This window comes from Aphis gossypii, chromosome 1, assembly GCF_020184175.1.
Source record: "Aphis gossypii isolate Hap1 chromosome 1, ASM2018417v2, whole genome shotgun sequence".
Lineage (NCBI taxonomy): Eukaryota > Metazoa > Arthropoda > Insecta > Hemiptera > Aphididae > Aphis > Aphis gossypii.
The window spans coordinates 50,799,367-50,816,661 of NC_065530.1; the positions used below are offsets into that span (position 1 = coordinate 50,799,367).

General features: G+C 27.5%; 3 protein-coding genes across 6 annotated transcripts in view; all 3 read right to left on the reverse strand.

Moving 5' to 3' along the window:
- Nucleotides 1–17,295, reverse strand: part of LOC114130012 (low-density lipoprotein receptor-like) — a 76,448-nt gene that overhangs the window by 15,232 nt on the left and 43,921 nt on the right. For all 4 annotated transcript variants that reach the window (XM_027994896.2, XM_027994895.2, XM_027994893.2 and 1 more), the window contains exon 3: nucleotides 3,900–4,028. In XM_027994896.2, the coding sequence (XP_027850697.2) occupies nucleotides 3,900–4,028 (129 nt within the window). The remainder of the gene's footprint in view (nucleotides 1–3,899; nucleotides 4,029–17,295) is intronic.
- Nucleotides 9,565–9,984, reverse strand: LOC114130015 (mitochondrial import inner membrane translocase subunit Tim10). The gene has a single exon (XM_050202686.1). It carries the CDS (start codon nucleotides 9,982–9,984, stop codon nucleotides 9,739–9,741), a length of 246 nt encoding a protein of 81 aa, XP_050058643.1. The 3' UTR covers nucleotides 9,565–9,738.
- On the reverse strand, nucleotides 10,013–11,491 carry LOC114130016 (uncharacterized). Its single transcript, XM_027994899.2, has 2 exons — nucleotides 11,306–11,491; nucleotides 10,013–10,157 (listed from the first exon to the last, which is right to left on the reverse strand). Exons 1-2 carry the CDS (start codon nucleotides 11,341–11,343, stop codon nucleotides 10,013–10,015), a joined length of 183 nt encoding a protein of 60 aa, XP_027850700.1. The 5' UTR covers nucleotides 11,344–11,491.

Genomic DNA, 17,295 nt, shown 5'->3' on the forward strand with positions numbered 1-17,295 from the left:
CTTTATTATATTTTTTATGTTATGGGTTTAAAACAGAGCAAACTGCTTGTATAATAAAGAATAATAAGCTTAACTATTTTACAAATAATTTACGAAAAAACTTTTCTTTATTAAAAAATTAGTAAAAACATTATTTCATTATATCTTAACTGCAATATTTTTATTTATTTATTTATTTTTTTTGTTGAATCAAATAAAAATTATGAACATTTTAAGATAAATTAACTGTACATAATTTATCATCTGATTAGAGTTTAAAAAATCACCTGTATTATGAGAAGTAAGAATAAAGATAACAAATTAAAAAAGTTTATTGTTTGCACCATTATTTCTGAATTTTAGGCTTAAAAGATAATAATTACATTTTTAACTATTAAATTAAAAACTTAAGGCATAATAATAATAATGCTGTTTTTAAAATTAAGCTTTGATAGGTAATGAAAAATAATAGGAATGCTGTATATGAAAAATTATATGAGACTTATTTGCGGAATTGTATGAAATGGGAAACGTCGTAAAAAATTTAATTAAAAAAAAAAAAAAATGACGAGAAGTCTTATGATGAATTCTACATTTTTGAGAAAAAGGGATTCTGTTCGCCGATACATGGTTACTTTTAGCATATGATTATGATCAAGGAATGGAGAGGTAGATTGTTGCAGCAGGGTACAACAGCGTTTTGACTGGTGAGCACCAACATTTTATCGGCAAACGAAATATAGGTACGATAATAAAACAGTAAAATTGTAGTTATTTTTTAGTTCCTGCTTACAAATATTATGAATAAATAAGTAATGCAGTTTTTCCAAGTACATAAATTTCATAAAATCCTATTTTTATGTTGTTATTTTAATAGTATTTCTATAACTATATACTGTTTCTTTTAAATTAAATATACCTACGCATAATAAAGTATTGCATTGAGATTAAAATAAAAAAGACGATGCTCAAATACATACATTTATGTTTACAATATAGTTTTCAGTTTGGTTCAGAGTCCAGGTATACGGAAAATGTTTTAATAGTTACTAATACACAAGGGAAAAATATATTTGATATAAATTATAATAATTAATACGACTCATTAAATTAACAAGGTATATTTTGTTATAACCACGTATAGTTTAGTTTAATAAAAACTTTATACGAAAGTGGTAGAATGAAATTTAATAATAAACTTTTCTGTAATTAATATTAAAACGTCATGTTGGATAGAAAATTGAGTAACAAAAATAATATCAATAACCTATCCATACAAAAGAAAACGTTTTATTTTTGTAAAGACTTTTTATTTGCAATAATTATATTGTTGTTGAGAACAACAATTGGAAATTGTCGTATTAAGTTTCAGTTGTAAAATAAAGCAACGTATATAAGCACAAGAAAAAAAAACAACTTAATGTTTTCAAGTTTGGTCCTCTTCAAAACATTCGATTTCTTCTTATATAGTTGTTATACGGTCACGAACGCAGTGAAGAACGCTTCAAGAATAACATATAAAAATAAAAGTAAATAAAACCTGTCATCATTTCATCAACCATCACTATGAAAATCAAAACGTGTTTGGAGTGACAAACTACAATAGTTTTAAATCATAAAAATGTTTTTGAGAAAATACAAAATTACTTTTTGTTTTTCTAAATTTTCACACATTCATAAACGATTCAGAGAAAAATATAGTTAAAATAAATAATCATGATAAATTAAATATACTTGTTTATTGTATTTTATAATATTTTAAATAGGAGTAAAAGAAAAAACAACATAGTCCATGATTATATGTTTGAATTAAACGTTTGAATTATCACTTATCAAGAGTAAATAATTTTAAAAAACATTAAAAAATTATTAACTATAAAAACCTGTTAAAAATAACACGAACTTCAATTCTTTTTCTTTACATAAGAAATATGTCTAATAAATAATTCCTAAGCTTTCGAATCTAAAATATAAAATAATAATAATTTAGATTTTGAAACAATAAGTGTATAAGAATATCATATGTTGAAAAGAGTGTTTAACGATAGAACAGATAATTATTAAACATACCATAGATTGTTTTCAATAGAAAACTTAAAAAATAATAACAATTGTAATCACACACGTAACCAACAGTTTGTTATTTAATATTTTTGTAATTACGTTTGAAATTTATACCTCAGAAAAATATCAACAAAATACGGTAAAATATCACAAGAGACGAGCTAATGGCTTTTTCATCGCATAAACGTTAGGTACTTCATTGAAAAAAGAATAAAGATATACATTTTTATAGAAAAAAAAAGGTTATTTTATTAGGTTATAGATTATTTTTGTATTCAGAAATATAATAGAATACAATACTACTTAAATTAACATGCAGATAATATATTTTAATAATAAGAACTAAGAAGTAAGTAAAATCATTTCGAAATTCAATTAAAAATAAGAAGCAAGTTATGTGAAGAAAATATAATTTAATTTAAGTTTATTTTTTTTATTGTTAGCCAATCAATAATGATTATATTTCAGTGGATGATATAGTAATTATCAAATGGAATAAATAAATATAAAATACGAAATGCACAACTAAAATTAAGAAATCTTTAAAGTATATTACATAATATAAAAAAGAATATTGCAAATGTAAATATATTACAACCTACATTGACTACAATATTGTCTAATAATTGTATAATACTTTATGCACGCAATAAGAAGCTAACTTCAACGACTCAATTTAAAAATTCACTCATACGTTGTTACTAGTGTCTAGTAATATAACAATGTGATATCGTATTTTCCAATTTTATTTACGATGCAAAAAAGAAAACGAGTAAAATTTATGCTTTTTTTTATCAAAACTGCAATTACTTTTTTACCAATATTATGGCAATTATATATATACGAGTAGATTGACATTCCAATTAAATGCATAGATGAGTATATTATATTAAGTTTGGATCTTATATAGTATATAGCATTGAAATAGAATATATTATTTATAAATAGATTTATTTGCATTTAAAATAATTCATACACCTAATTTTATTTCTTTATTAATACGTCATCTCCTTTGAAATGCAAACTTTACATTTCACAATTATATAACATACTATATTTTACGATATTCATGTCGTTTTGAACTTCTGTAATTTATAATTTGTTGAATAATTTAATGTTATTTCAAAAAAACTCTTTAGGGCATCACAAATTACATTTTTATATGAAAAAATGGATTATATTATAATTTTGACAAAATATATAAACCTGATCATACCTACAAGTAGTTTTAAGGATTAATTAGATATTTTCGAAAAAATTGTTAAAAAAATTGAGTATATTAGTTTAAGGTTTATAAGTTTTATATTTTAACTGATGAAAAAATGTTAACTTTGTGTCAAGTACAAAAGTGAAATTTAGATAACAAAAATACCTTTGTACATAATAATATTATTGTCTGTGCTGGGGTGAAAGAATTTAGGGGATAAGTGTAGCCCAGCATAGAAATAGTTAAATTAAAAAGTTTAATTGGTTTTATGTAGATTTGAACGATATACATAATAATTTAATTTATATACAGAAGCATTGATTATAAATGGCAATTTATAATTGATGTATAATCAATATTATAGAAAGTTAAACGACAAAGCTATAACGAGGTTTTTGATAGCATAGAAATATTTTTTTGTGTCAAGTATATAATAATAAATTGAAATAATTGTTTTGTTCAAAGATGGATTCAGTATTTTACTGTCTAAACATTAGATTTCATAGTATCTAATAGCTATATCTAATCGACGATAAATTATCGCCATTAGCGCAATATTATTATTTATTTCAATATCACAATTTAATTAAATGCTAATAAATATATAATAAATACTAATAAAATTATTGGCGAGTTAATGGACACTTACGGCATATTTTTGGATCTTCGTCGCTACCGTCTTTGCAATCTGCTTCGTTATCACATTGCCAGTGGAGCGCTATACAGTGTCCATTTCTACATTGAAATTCACTTTCTGAACACGTGACATTCGCCATTCCTGCGAAAAATATAAACCATTAATATCTACACGATGTAATAACGACATCGAATCAAGTAAATAGCAATGCATTTGAATCGACATTTGACCGAGTGTGCTCTCGGGGAGACATAAAGTGCGCACGATTTAATCCGTCATAACTATGTGCGTTCTATAACACACGTTTCTAGACACCGTACATAATAATATATATATATATATATATATATAGTTTTCAAAATCGATTTCAATTTATAAAGTAGTAAATAATATAAAATAATATATACAAAATCGCGAACATTATTGTTTAGTCTTATCATCATATAGCTAGGATGTATCTCATAGACTTATAAATAAAATATCTTAATATGTCTATGAAGTTTACTCGAAAGAAATTCTATAATCATAGTATGTATAATGTATATACAGAGTGATTCGTCAAACATGCTCTTTTCCATTTTATCTTTAATAATGAATTTATTAAAATTGTGATTTATGGAATTTTAAGTAGGTATATTTTATATTTTCAAATAAGAATCATTTTTTTTCCTGTGATTTAGTAAACAAAAAATTGGTTTTTGAGTTAAAGTATTTAGCTATTTATACAATGATTTTAAAATGATAGTAATTATATTTGAATAGTAATTTTTAAAGGGAAATTTGAGTTTGAGCATGTTCAGTGAATCACTATAGGTACTTATACCGGGAGGTCGTTTAAATGTCACGGAAGTTCAATTTATTATTTTAGTCGGGGGTCACACAAGAAATAAATTTACATACATAGGTAATCGACAAAGATTTTATCACACACTATATACTTTGAAAGACCTCGTAGACAGGCATTACGTGAAATCGAGTTTATCGGCACGAGACGTTTTTATACGACACGACTATAACATTATTATAAGTAGGTATAAACGTGTGATGTGCTCCTCTTGCAATACCTATATGCTAATCGTACACCGTTTGATCGATTCCCCGAATGAATAATTTAAAAGAAAATGTATTATATCGTATGGGAAAACAATTAAACCATGTTGGCGGCCATTACAATATAATATACTATTACAGTGTACCTATATGTATACGAATGCGTGAAGCGATATATAGTATAGATACCATTTGCCCGAAAGAAATTCTGGAAAACTCTGCACATACACAATTTTCGCCACCATCTCCTACCCCGCGGTCCGTAATCTCATTTACCTCATTTCGCGGCACCTGATTTCCCCGGGGAACCGCAGGCGCAGTCAATTGAGCTCGCACACTCGCACATCACATACACTCGCGTGCGCGAATAAAAATAAAATAACATCAGTGGACTTTGCAGTGTTCGACCGAGGAGGCGAGAGAGGGTTAAGTTTGTGCTTATGCGTGGCGGGGCAGGTGCAGTACTTACGGCCTTAGGTTAGGTAGGTAACCTATGCCAACTCGCGACGGTGAATTATGGAGAAAATGGAAAACACCGCGGAGACTGAATTCCCACGTCATATTTACATGTAGGTACACCCGTTCTATACATAGCCTTAGATCATACTATTCATGGGATAATAATATGATCTAAAGGTTGGTTTCCATTCGACCGTTCAATGAACGTCGATGGACATCAACAGAAGTTTGTCAAAAATGTCAACACATACGTACGGTTGTACAAGCACGTCCTTCATGAAAAATACTTTGGTAAACACGGTAAGCGTTTAATCTTAATGGTAAATTTATTAACTTACTATAATTTGGCCCGACTCCATAGTGTAAATACACTTTAATTAACTTTAAAAAACTCTATAATTTTAAAGGATTATTTCATATAATTTATATTATAATAATGTAACATAATAATTATAAATAATTATTATTTAAGATTTTTAAATTTGTGATTGCTGCCATCGCTCAAATTAGATCATTCGAACGGAAATGGTTGAATTAGATTCAACTTCGTGGTATCGTGGTTATACGCGTGGTAAGAACATATAAACTTTCAGGTATACCAAAAGTTTACCACGTATACCAACCGATCACAGAAAAGTATTTTTATGCACGTACACGTACAGTGTACACATATGTAGTGGAAACCCGACTTTAAGCTGTATAGATACACAGACTGTAAACATCTTTACACAGCCACACGGGTTTGATATAATATGGGTATAATGATTATGTACATATTATTATAAAAATCTTTAAAATTTAAATTATATACTATATAATTGTTGTGTGATTACTGATTATCATGTATAATAACAGAAGTAATGATGATCAAATTGGTGTAGTTCCTGTGGTACATTTTTCTCTAATCTAGATTCGGGATTTTAGGCTTTAGCCAATTCAATTACTATGTTAGGAAATATTTTTCGAATAATATCGCCGCGCCCATAACACACAGTCGAAATTATAAAAATGACAGATGTGGGAATATGAGCGAGTGTGGTGTCACATACGCGCGAATTAGATTTTTTGCTACCGAAATACTTACCGTCCTATATATATAAAGGTAATGAGAACTTATATAATATGACATTGAAGTATCAAATAACTTTTCAATTCCGACGTTTTCGAAATAATCCCGTCAATATTATTAAAACAATAAATACTTGTCTAGTTTTATCTATGGTAAATCCCCGTGTCTGCAGACTGCAGTAATGTATCATATAGTCTACATTTTACATTTTGGGACACGGCTTAAAATCTTCGAAAAAAGAACGGTTACGTATAATTGAACGATCGCGATACGATTTTACATCGTAAAATTTATATATATTATTATATTATATAATATTATAAAATACTTATATTGAGATTCGATAGTCGACGACGCGCACACACACGCACATCCACATATATTATTAATAAATTACACGTCGGAAGTTTATTTTTTCGCGTGCAAAACTGTCGGCACACGCACACGCCGCTACGACGACGGCGGAAATCAAATCGAATTTCGATTACTTCCGCTATGATTTTCCATGCATTTATATGGAATTATAGATATTATGATAGTCATGCGAGTTGTATATTATAATAATATATATATTTTACCTACGACAGAAATGCCGCAGCCGCCTTTGTCGATCCCATCTAAAGTGAGGTACGTAATAATTTTATTGTTTTGTTGCATATAATAATATAATGTATTACCTATGTCCTATACATGCGCGAACACGATAACCGACGACGATAATTTATCACAGCAATAACTGTGCAATAGAAAGAGCTTTTCCAACGAAAAATCGGAAACTCCGCCTAATACATTATAATATACTATATTAAGTTTATTGAGTTAACCAATTATAGATATAGTTACGACGTGGTCCGACATTCCATCGTCGTTTTTACACAATAATTAATAATTATCATAATGTTAGATAAATATTAAGCCTTATTATACATCACCTTCGAAATCAGTGAACAATTTCCATAAACTTAAGGAACACAATAATAGTATATATAATTATTTATCAGGTTAAATAACTAAATACCTTTTGAGTGGTCGACTACGTGACGGTTATAAATCATTCCACTGAAAATGGGTGTATGGATTATATATATATATTATATAGGTTAGGTTAGGTTAGGTAAGTTCAAGTTGAGGTAAATCTATTTATAATATATATTAAATATATATATACAACCTTGCTATGCTATTATATAGGTACTTCATAGGTAGGTGGCAACTATATTATATATAAATATATTTATTTTGCTACTGCTGAATTTAATTATTTCCATCCATTCATTAGCATCTTAATGAACATTTTATTATGCGAAAACCGAGTGAACTTTCTTCTTATTCTTCTCTCTCTCTCTATTTATTTTTTTTTCTTCTGTAAAGTAATGCCTACATCTTAAATAAGAAATTAATGTCTAAGGTCATTAGGGAAATGTCTGTTACGCGAAGTAATTGTATTTAAACGCAACGACTTTTATTTAGTATACATTAGAATATTATACGCATGGAACTAATAACGATTCAAATTCAGACCATATTTTTAATTAAACAAAATAGAAAAAACAGCAGATTATACAGCCATTATAATTATAAACGGTCGGTCGGTTTTGGTTATTCTTTAAAGAACAATAAAAAAGATAGATACACGGAAATTTACGTAGCATCAATTAGGTGTTTTTTTTTTTTTAAAGGTGAACTTTGAAACATTTAATGTAGTTCAAAATTGTTCGCTTTCATAAATAAAAAAAAATCGTTGAACAAATCAACCGTGAAAAAGAAAAATAGGTACTGTCCGGGTAAATTGACCAAAATGAAAACGTGTAGATGGTGGACGGAACGGACCAATGTTTTGAGGAAACGTTTAAAAAAAAAGGCGACATCGATGTCTAAAAGTGACTGAAACGGCGAGGGAACTAAACTTTTAACGTTTCTCCAGGGATTGCGTTTGAATAGTGTTTATATTGCTTAAAAAAAGTTTTTTAAGTTCGGCTATATATATTTTGAATAACAATAAACTATAAAATGCTTTCATCGTTTATTACCATTGCATTCGTATTCCAAAATTATGATTTTTATTTATAAAATTAATTTATGTGTATATAATATATATACATATTCTATAAGAGCTCAAATTAAGTGTATTAATATAAATTATAAATAATAATAACATAAATATTGATAAATTATTTACTAATTATTAACTCCCAAAGTATAAAAAAAATATATATTCATAAAATATAATAGGTAGGTAATATATTATCACAATAATGATTTGTTTAATTATTTTGTTTAACCTAACCTTATCTATAAGATATAGTGTAAGGCTATAGTCTAGACTCAAGAGACCTACATAAGTTTTTTAATATTTTAAATTTAAAGCAAATAATCAACTTTTAACTTTTAAATTAAAATAATATAAAAATACCTACACAGAACAATCCTAAAAAATATTCTTATTTTGAAGTTTTGATAAATCTTTTTACTCTTATGTTTCAAATAACAGAATAAAATTGATTATTTTTGAATGTAGAGATTGCTATTATGTGTTAGTAAGATGGTGACATTGAATGTTAGTATTAATACATATATTATAATACTACATACTTATATTATCCTCAAAACACCAAAGACTAAGCATTTGTTCTCCAAAGCATTGTTAAGTATTTATTTATTCGTTATTTGTAAATGACATTGAAACACCAGTAGTTTAAACTAAAGATAGTAATATGCATTTACTTTACTTGTTATCATATCATAACTTGAATAATGCATATGTCAATGTGAATTTTGTCAACATACCATTATTAATCATAACAATGAATATTTGATTTAACCAGTATACATATAATTTTAACCTAGTCATTAGTGAGCCTTCTAAATCCACAGACACAATTGTATGCGGAAGTTCGTTACAATACAATTTGTGAATTGTAATTTTAATAGAAACAAACAGAAGAATACATTTTAAGACATTCATTTATACATAAAACACATTTACCAACAACATTCCTCATTGTTAAATACTTAAAGCAATCAAAATAGTAGGAATAATAATTTTAAAACAATTTAATTAGATAATAATTGTTTTATCATAAAATAAATAACAATACATATTGTAAAGTGTATCCCTTTATTATAACTCTTAGATAATTTGAAGACTAGTAAATATCTAAGACTATATTATTTACTGTTGATAAGTTTAGTACAATATAAAATAAAAATTTTCATCTAGCTCAACTATTCAATCTCATTTACAATCAACAATAATTTTAAATACATTTTTTCTTATTTGGCAGCATTAAAATCAAGTCTTAAATTTTTGCCGACATTCTCGTGCATTTGAAAATATTTGACAATGCATCGATCCAAACATACACTTTCTCCTTTATTCAGTTCGCCTGCCTTATGTTCCGGCTTAACGCATTTCTTTCTACATGTTTCAGTCATACGGCCATACATATCAGCCATCATGTCTAATTCGACTTGTTGCAAATTAGTGAGGTTCTGTGGTATTTGTACAGTTCCAGCCATGATTATATATTTTTTTGCAAAAATAAAATTAGAATTTCCTTGAACTTTGATCGTATTCTCCTATATTTGATAATCGCATGCGTTCTCTAGCTTTCATACTATCATAACGCTTGGAATCGACATATCGCTTTGATAGAACAAACGAATAAAGACCACCGGTAATAACAATTGACCTAAAAAATAAAATTATAATTTTTTAAGAAATAATGTTTCAATATTGTTTAATAAAATTACTTACAATATAATATTATGTAAGTTTAAATTTGAGTTAACACCATAATGATATATATTTTCTATACTAAGAGGACGCTACACCCGCATGTCTTGTCTCCATCTTACAAGAGATTTACACTCAGCAGGTTACGTTTAGCTCCATTAGTCTAAAAATTAGAATGAATCGATCTATTATGAAACTTGGTGGTAAGACCATTATCTGAGTTTATGTATTAGCTTTTAAGTGTGAGTGAGTATTTTGAATTCACACTATATTATAAACGTACAACTTGCTAAAACATTGAACTATCATAAAACCAACGTACAAACACAGATAATATTCTTACCATTAAATTTAAAAAAGTTAATTGACTTTAATTTTTAAATTAACGGAACTTAATGTGATCTACTGAGTGTAAATTGACTATGTTACACACTTATAAGATGGAGACAATAACTCATTTGGGTAAGACGTCCTCTTAATAAAATTTAACAAGTACCAACACCAATTTTATTTAATTACCATAAAACCATTCGGTACAAAATAAATTTTAAGCATAATTAGCAAATAACTTTTTCATTAATTTTATTAGATGTATTATCTGTTTAAAAGTCAAATAAACCTACTTTATATTATTATTTTAATTAATTTATAAATAGGTACATAAATAGATAGATTAAATAATTCATTTTAAATATGTAGGTATACAGAATAAATCAAGAGTTGTAGCTTTTACAAATTTGACAGATAAATTAATTATTTTAAATATATTTAATTAATAAGTGATACATGCATATTATAATAAATTGAATTAATTAATTATAAAATATAAATTATTAAATAAAAGAAAAAATCATAATTTTTGGTGTAGATATCACGGTCTATTGACAATATTATGTTATCACTGAATCCCATACCTACACATTACAATAAAATTGATAACAATCGTTCTATTCAGAATTTCAGAAATATGATCGAAAAGTATCTTATTTTATATATTATAAAAATGCAATATTATATGATATATCATATATGATTATAATCTACGGTAATATTATGTTATATTATACAGAATTTACCTAAATAATATCAATATAAACGACTTACCATCCAATGAAGACTTTTTGGAAATGATTCAATTTCATGCTTTCCAAATCAACACATTATAACTGACCGCTTTACTGATAGAACTGTTTTTAAAATTTAATATAATATTTGACTTATAAATCACAAGAATAACAAAAAAATTTAAAACTTTTAACACGTGTTTGAGGACCGTACAGATCGGAACGATAAGGTTATCTGTGCCACTAAGCCAGTAACCATCCGGACGAGCGGCGCGCCCGGTTACAACTATCGATTTCTCTTACAGTGTGACCGTACAACGCAATATTTATTGTATAATACAATATAACGGTGACGGTTGCATTTTTTTTCAACATAATCATAACAATAATTTTACTTTTACTACATTTTAGGTACCTACCGTACTATAACTATAACTACTAAGGCAATTATAGAATATTAGTTATTATGGTAATGTTAAATATGAGAGATGAAGATTTGATAAATGTTTTATTGAAATAAAAATATAGAATATTATATACCTATTATATTATATATATAAAAAATAATCAACGCGTCATCTTAAATTATTATAGTTTCACTAGTTCTAAAGCTGGCAAACGCAATACGCAACGTTGATCCGTATTTATTATTAAACATAAATTACGTATTTATATTCACATGAACGATTAAAAATAAGTTGTTTACGTGAAATAGGTACAACTGGTACAAGACAATTCGTCGAAATATAGTGTAAACTTCCTGAATATCTACATATTAATATATTATGTAGGTATATCATAAAGACGTGATATATAAATGTATAATTATAATGATTTATGAAAAACTATTAAAACTGTAAAAAGTTTTATATTACTTATATAATACAATAGAGGAGTATTGCTTACTTTTACTTTTCACTGCGGCGAGGGTATATTTGTATTAAATTTATATTGAATTTAGGATCTTAGCATCCAGGAGCACAATTTATATTTATACTAGTACGACGTCGGGAACGAGAGTTTTTTACCATTTATTTTATCTATGTATCTATATACGGATCGTGATTTTCCTAAAGCCTTCAACGGTTAGATATATACCTATGTATTACAACAATTTATGTGAATTTAGGTCCGAGTTCAAAATTAAAATATTGTTTGTTTTGTATAGGAAGCTTCTCCTTTTTAAGTTATTTAAGTCAATATGAATACTTACATGAAACAAAAAAAATAAATGAAAAACTTGTTATTTTAGAAAATTGTGTTATGAGACTCGCATTCGAACTATACGAACAATTTTAAAATTATTAGAATAACAAAAACATGATTTATTTTATGTTAACGTCCTTATTATTTCTACAGAAGGTCAGGAAAAGCAAAAACATTAAAAAATATAATCAATAAATTAATATATTATGAATATTTTACATAAACCTATGACATATAATAATATGTATATATATACGGCGTAGTTTTTTGAACTATTTTTTTTTTTAATTCTTCTTAATTTGTTTTGATAAGTCTATAAGAGTATATTTATACTAATAAATACAATTTTGTGATATGCAACTAATAATAATCAATATTGATTAGGTAGGAATAATTCACAAGGTAAACTTAATTTAAATCTAAACCTAAAAAGTTATTACACCTTTTGCAGTATACTATATTATATCTTTTACATCTTTTGAATATAGTAGGTATATAATATTATGAGGTTTTACGATTCTGAGAGAGAGTTGCTTCAACTTTTATCCCTTATATCTTTCTCACAATCATTTCCCTGCTTGAAATTTTATCAACCGGGTCACCGACAGTTGCAGCTTCAGCCCGCTCGTCTTATATTAGATAATAGCTAATGAGTAGTTATCAGATATAGTACGTATAATATCATATTAATCCGATCGGCCTACCGCGAATATTCGCCACCGCCTACACCTATATATATAGGCCATATAGTCGTTGTACAATATATATGACATAATTTATTACACGAGCCGGTCGCACGATATATAATAATATATGTACGTACGTATAATGTATTACAGCTTCAAAAATTCAATATCGAAAATACGCGTACGTCATAATACATATAATATGTTCTATAGATGTATAGTGCGTACATACCACGCTATCGACGTCGTACCATTAGCCGCGCGCGTCATCTTTATATTCTCTATTTCTATATTTCTATAATATAATATGTATACTGTTGTACACACGTTCGCACAAATTCACATAAACTTATATTATATAATATATGCAGTATATACAGATTTACCGAGCATATGATGCTTACCCCCATTCTTCCGTGTAATAATGAATTTGAATATATTCTTGTTTTTGGAATTTTTAACTATAATACGCCTTGAGTCTATGTAATGGAATTCTTGAGGTTTTTTGTACTACTTAACCGAGGCGACACAAACTTATGTATAAGAACCGTTGTCTCTTATTTTTCTACAGTAAATTATTCAGTGGGTCGTTTTTTGAAAATTCTATAGTAGAGTAGGCTCCTAATACAAAATTAAAACTGCGAGTAGTTTTTAAGTTATTATAATATTTTAAATATTTATATTAAGGATTAAAGTCTTTGAAAATGGTTTCACAAAAATATAAAAGGTGCGTAATGTTGGAACTAATATTTATTAGGTATACCTATTTGGAACATTATTTTTTATGAATTATAAATATTATTGTTAGATTAATAAAAAAATACTAAAATGTCCTATTACCAAAGCCCCCATATAATCGAAACCTATTATCGTGGAACTAACATCCTTAAAACTGCAGTTAAAACTCAAAGTTAAATAACTCAAAACTATTGCTTATTCGAATTTCAATTTTGATATACGTCGTTTCGATTTTCAGAATAATAATATATAATTGACAGCAGAAGCGGTTGGTTGTCAATTGAAAAACAAAAGTTTGCTTCAATATTTTTAAAATATTATTGTCTGAGTATTGTATTTAAATAAAAGGTTTTGAATAAGTGCATTAACGAAGAAGAAAAAATGGGGTGAGCATGCTTTGTGAATCACACTGTATTATATATAGTTGGCAAGCAGCATCAGATCCTAATATTTATATATACATATTGTATATGCATAGATATCGATTTCCTTGTTGTATACTATACGCGAGGCGCGTATTCGAATAATTGTGTTATCAAAACGTTATCAAACTTTGGACACGACCGTGCCACCGTTAAAGCTCGGGAGGGGGGGTGGTCGCCCGCCACTGTCTCTAATTTACGACGAGGGACGCAACCGCGGTCGCCGCGATTTATTATTGTTGCCGGTTTATAGATAAACTCAACCGCTGCCGTCGCTCGTTCAAAAAGCAAACAACAACCACAGCCGCATCATCCATTACTCTTTCGCGAGTCACCCTCCCGTCCGTCGCACTATCGTTCTTCCACTATCCGGGGAGGTTGAGGGTGTTTTTATTATTATTAAAAAAAAAAAAAAAAAAAAAACAAAATAAATAAATAAACCTATACATTATATACATGTATATATACGGTACAAAAAGGGTAACCGCGTTATACTGTAAGCGCACAAAAACTGGATAAAAAAATGTACGCGAAACAGGGTTGATGGATGTGATCACGCGTGCGCCTGCAGATCGCGTACACACGGCCCTGCAGAGAGATGGCAAACAAAACGAATACGCCGCGAGCGTATTACACACCCACGCACACGTCTGTATCGCCCCACGGTCATGTTTCGGGTCCGATAGCCAAGGAGAATAACAGTGGTGTATTCGGAAAATACGAGAGAACACATAACGATTCACAAAGTACGAGGCAGAGATGCCTTTGTACAACATTGTGCACCTACGTATTATATTATTATATACGGCGTATCTATACAAAAGAACGCGAGAAAACACATGTATTGATTAGAATTTCGATAGGAATACTTTCAATATACATCATTAATTATAAGGTATTGTGAAATGTATCGTTTTGTAAACGATATTACGCGTGAAGTAGGTATCTTACAGCGTACCTACATATTATACCTAATATTTATGATTATTAATTATTATTCGTTTAAATTTTTAAATGTCTTAATCATATACTTAATACTTATGTTTAGATTAATATATATGTATGAGATCTAGAATATATATTATGCTGTCCCTTATTTTACATATTATCTTATATACATTGCAGGAGATTTTAAGATTGCATTAAATAATTTATACGTATAGTTAATCAAAATATAATATTACAAACATTTGTATTTTCATATAATTAGCATAATTGGAGATTATACAAATTTATGATATCATAATAATATGCGGTAATTAATAGTTATATACTTATTCTAATTCAAAATACAAGTAGAAAACTAGAAAACAAAAGCATTATTATTTAAGAAACCATTTTCCGTATTAAAATAAAAACATTACAAAGTACTAAACAATGATGTCTGTGTTTATGTGGACAGGTGGAAGAATACAATTTGAAAATCTAATTAAATTTCACATTTGGAAGGATGTTAAAACTCCCCTAACGCCGAGCTATAGCACTTAGTTAATGGCCCTTAGTTGCACCTATGATAAAATTGGTTTTCTTTTAGTACTCCTCATGGTGTTCTTATGTTAAATTAGGAACTATAATAATTACTAGAAGCGGATTTACACCTAGTAACTTAGGGTTGGTGTATACGAAGAAATCAATGACAAAAATTTCGTGATTGAATTTTTGCTATACGCTTCTTCGCTGAGCGTAATTACTTGACTGTTATGGAAATCAATAAATATAGTTGTAGAGAAATTGAAAACTATTATATATACATATACATATATTAATATATTACATATGTATGTATAATTCCAGTCAAGCTATTAGCTGAATAACCTTTCGATACTGTGTATAATGTAAATATATATATAGTTTTAATAGTCTCCTTGATCTGAGAAGTTCCTCCACTGCCAATTACCAGTGCAGAGCCAGCGAGGTAGTACGTCGGCTATACTGCTATGTATATTGTATAATAATTAATAGATAAACATATAGTATAACATAATATAGTTAACATTAATGTTATATACCTACGAAAACAAAGTTTAAAGAAAAAGAATGCAGGGGTGGGTCGGCGACCGTGAATTTTTAATTCTATCATCTCCATAATTGGCATAATCATAATAAAATTCAAATTATTTTTTATTATATTTACAACTCGCGTATGTTCCTATTTATAATAATATGTATTTACTTTCATACTCCATACACAAAATAAATAGAGCAAATAATCGTTCATTTTGTTTTTTTATGATGTTTGATATTTCAAAAATAAAAATATGATCAGTCATTATATTCATTAAAACTCTATCAAATTATATACTATAAATGCAATTTAAATATATATGATATTTCCGATGTATCTAAACCTGTATACCTACTTTATTTTTACGATACACTTTTATGCAGAACGTGTTTTATTATTGGTGAGTGGTGCAGAGTGGTGACAATACATTTTATTTAAATCGCATTTGATTTTATATTAATAACATAAATAATAATATAATATGAACTATGTTATTTTTAAAACATTAAATATATTAAAATAATAGGTACTTACCTATATAATAATTTGGGTCTATTTTTATTATCAAATCCTAAGTATTCTAAAGGCATTTACGAATAACATATTGTGTAGATTTAATACTATAAACTTTCTGGTATAGACATAAACTTTTTAGCAAGCGTATAGTTTTAAACAACAAAGACACAAAATATATTCATTAAACTAAACTGATATACGCTGCTTAATGCCTAAAGTCCATGTTTAAATAATTTCCATGCAAAGAAAATAATTTTTTCTGTGTCTTTTTTTATATTAGATAGTATACTAGTGTGTTGCTGTTTTTGTTCATTTAAATGGTTTTTAATATTTTTAGAAGGAATTTACAAGATTAATTGTCCAATAAAAAAAGTAAAAATCAGACTACTAAACTGTCAATCATACGCGAGTCACAAAATATTTTTTCTTCTCGATAACGTGTTTTAGATTTCTTTTT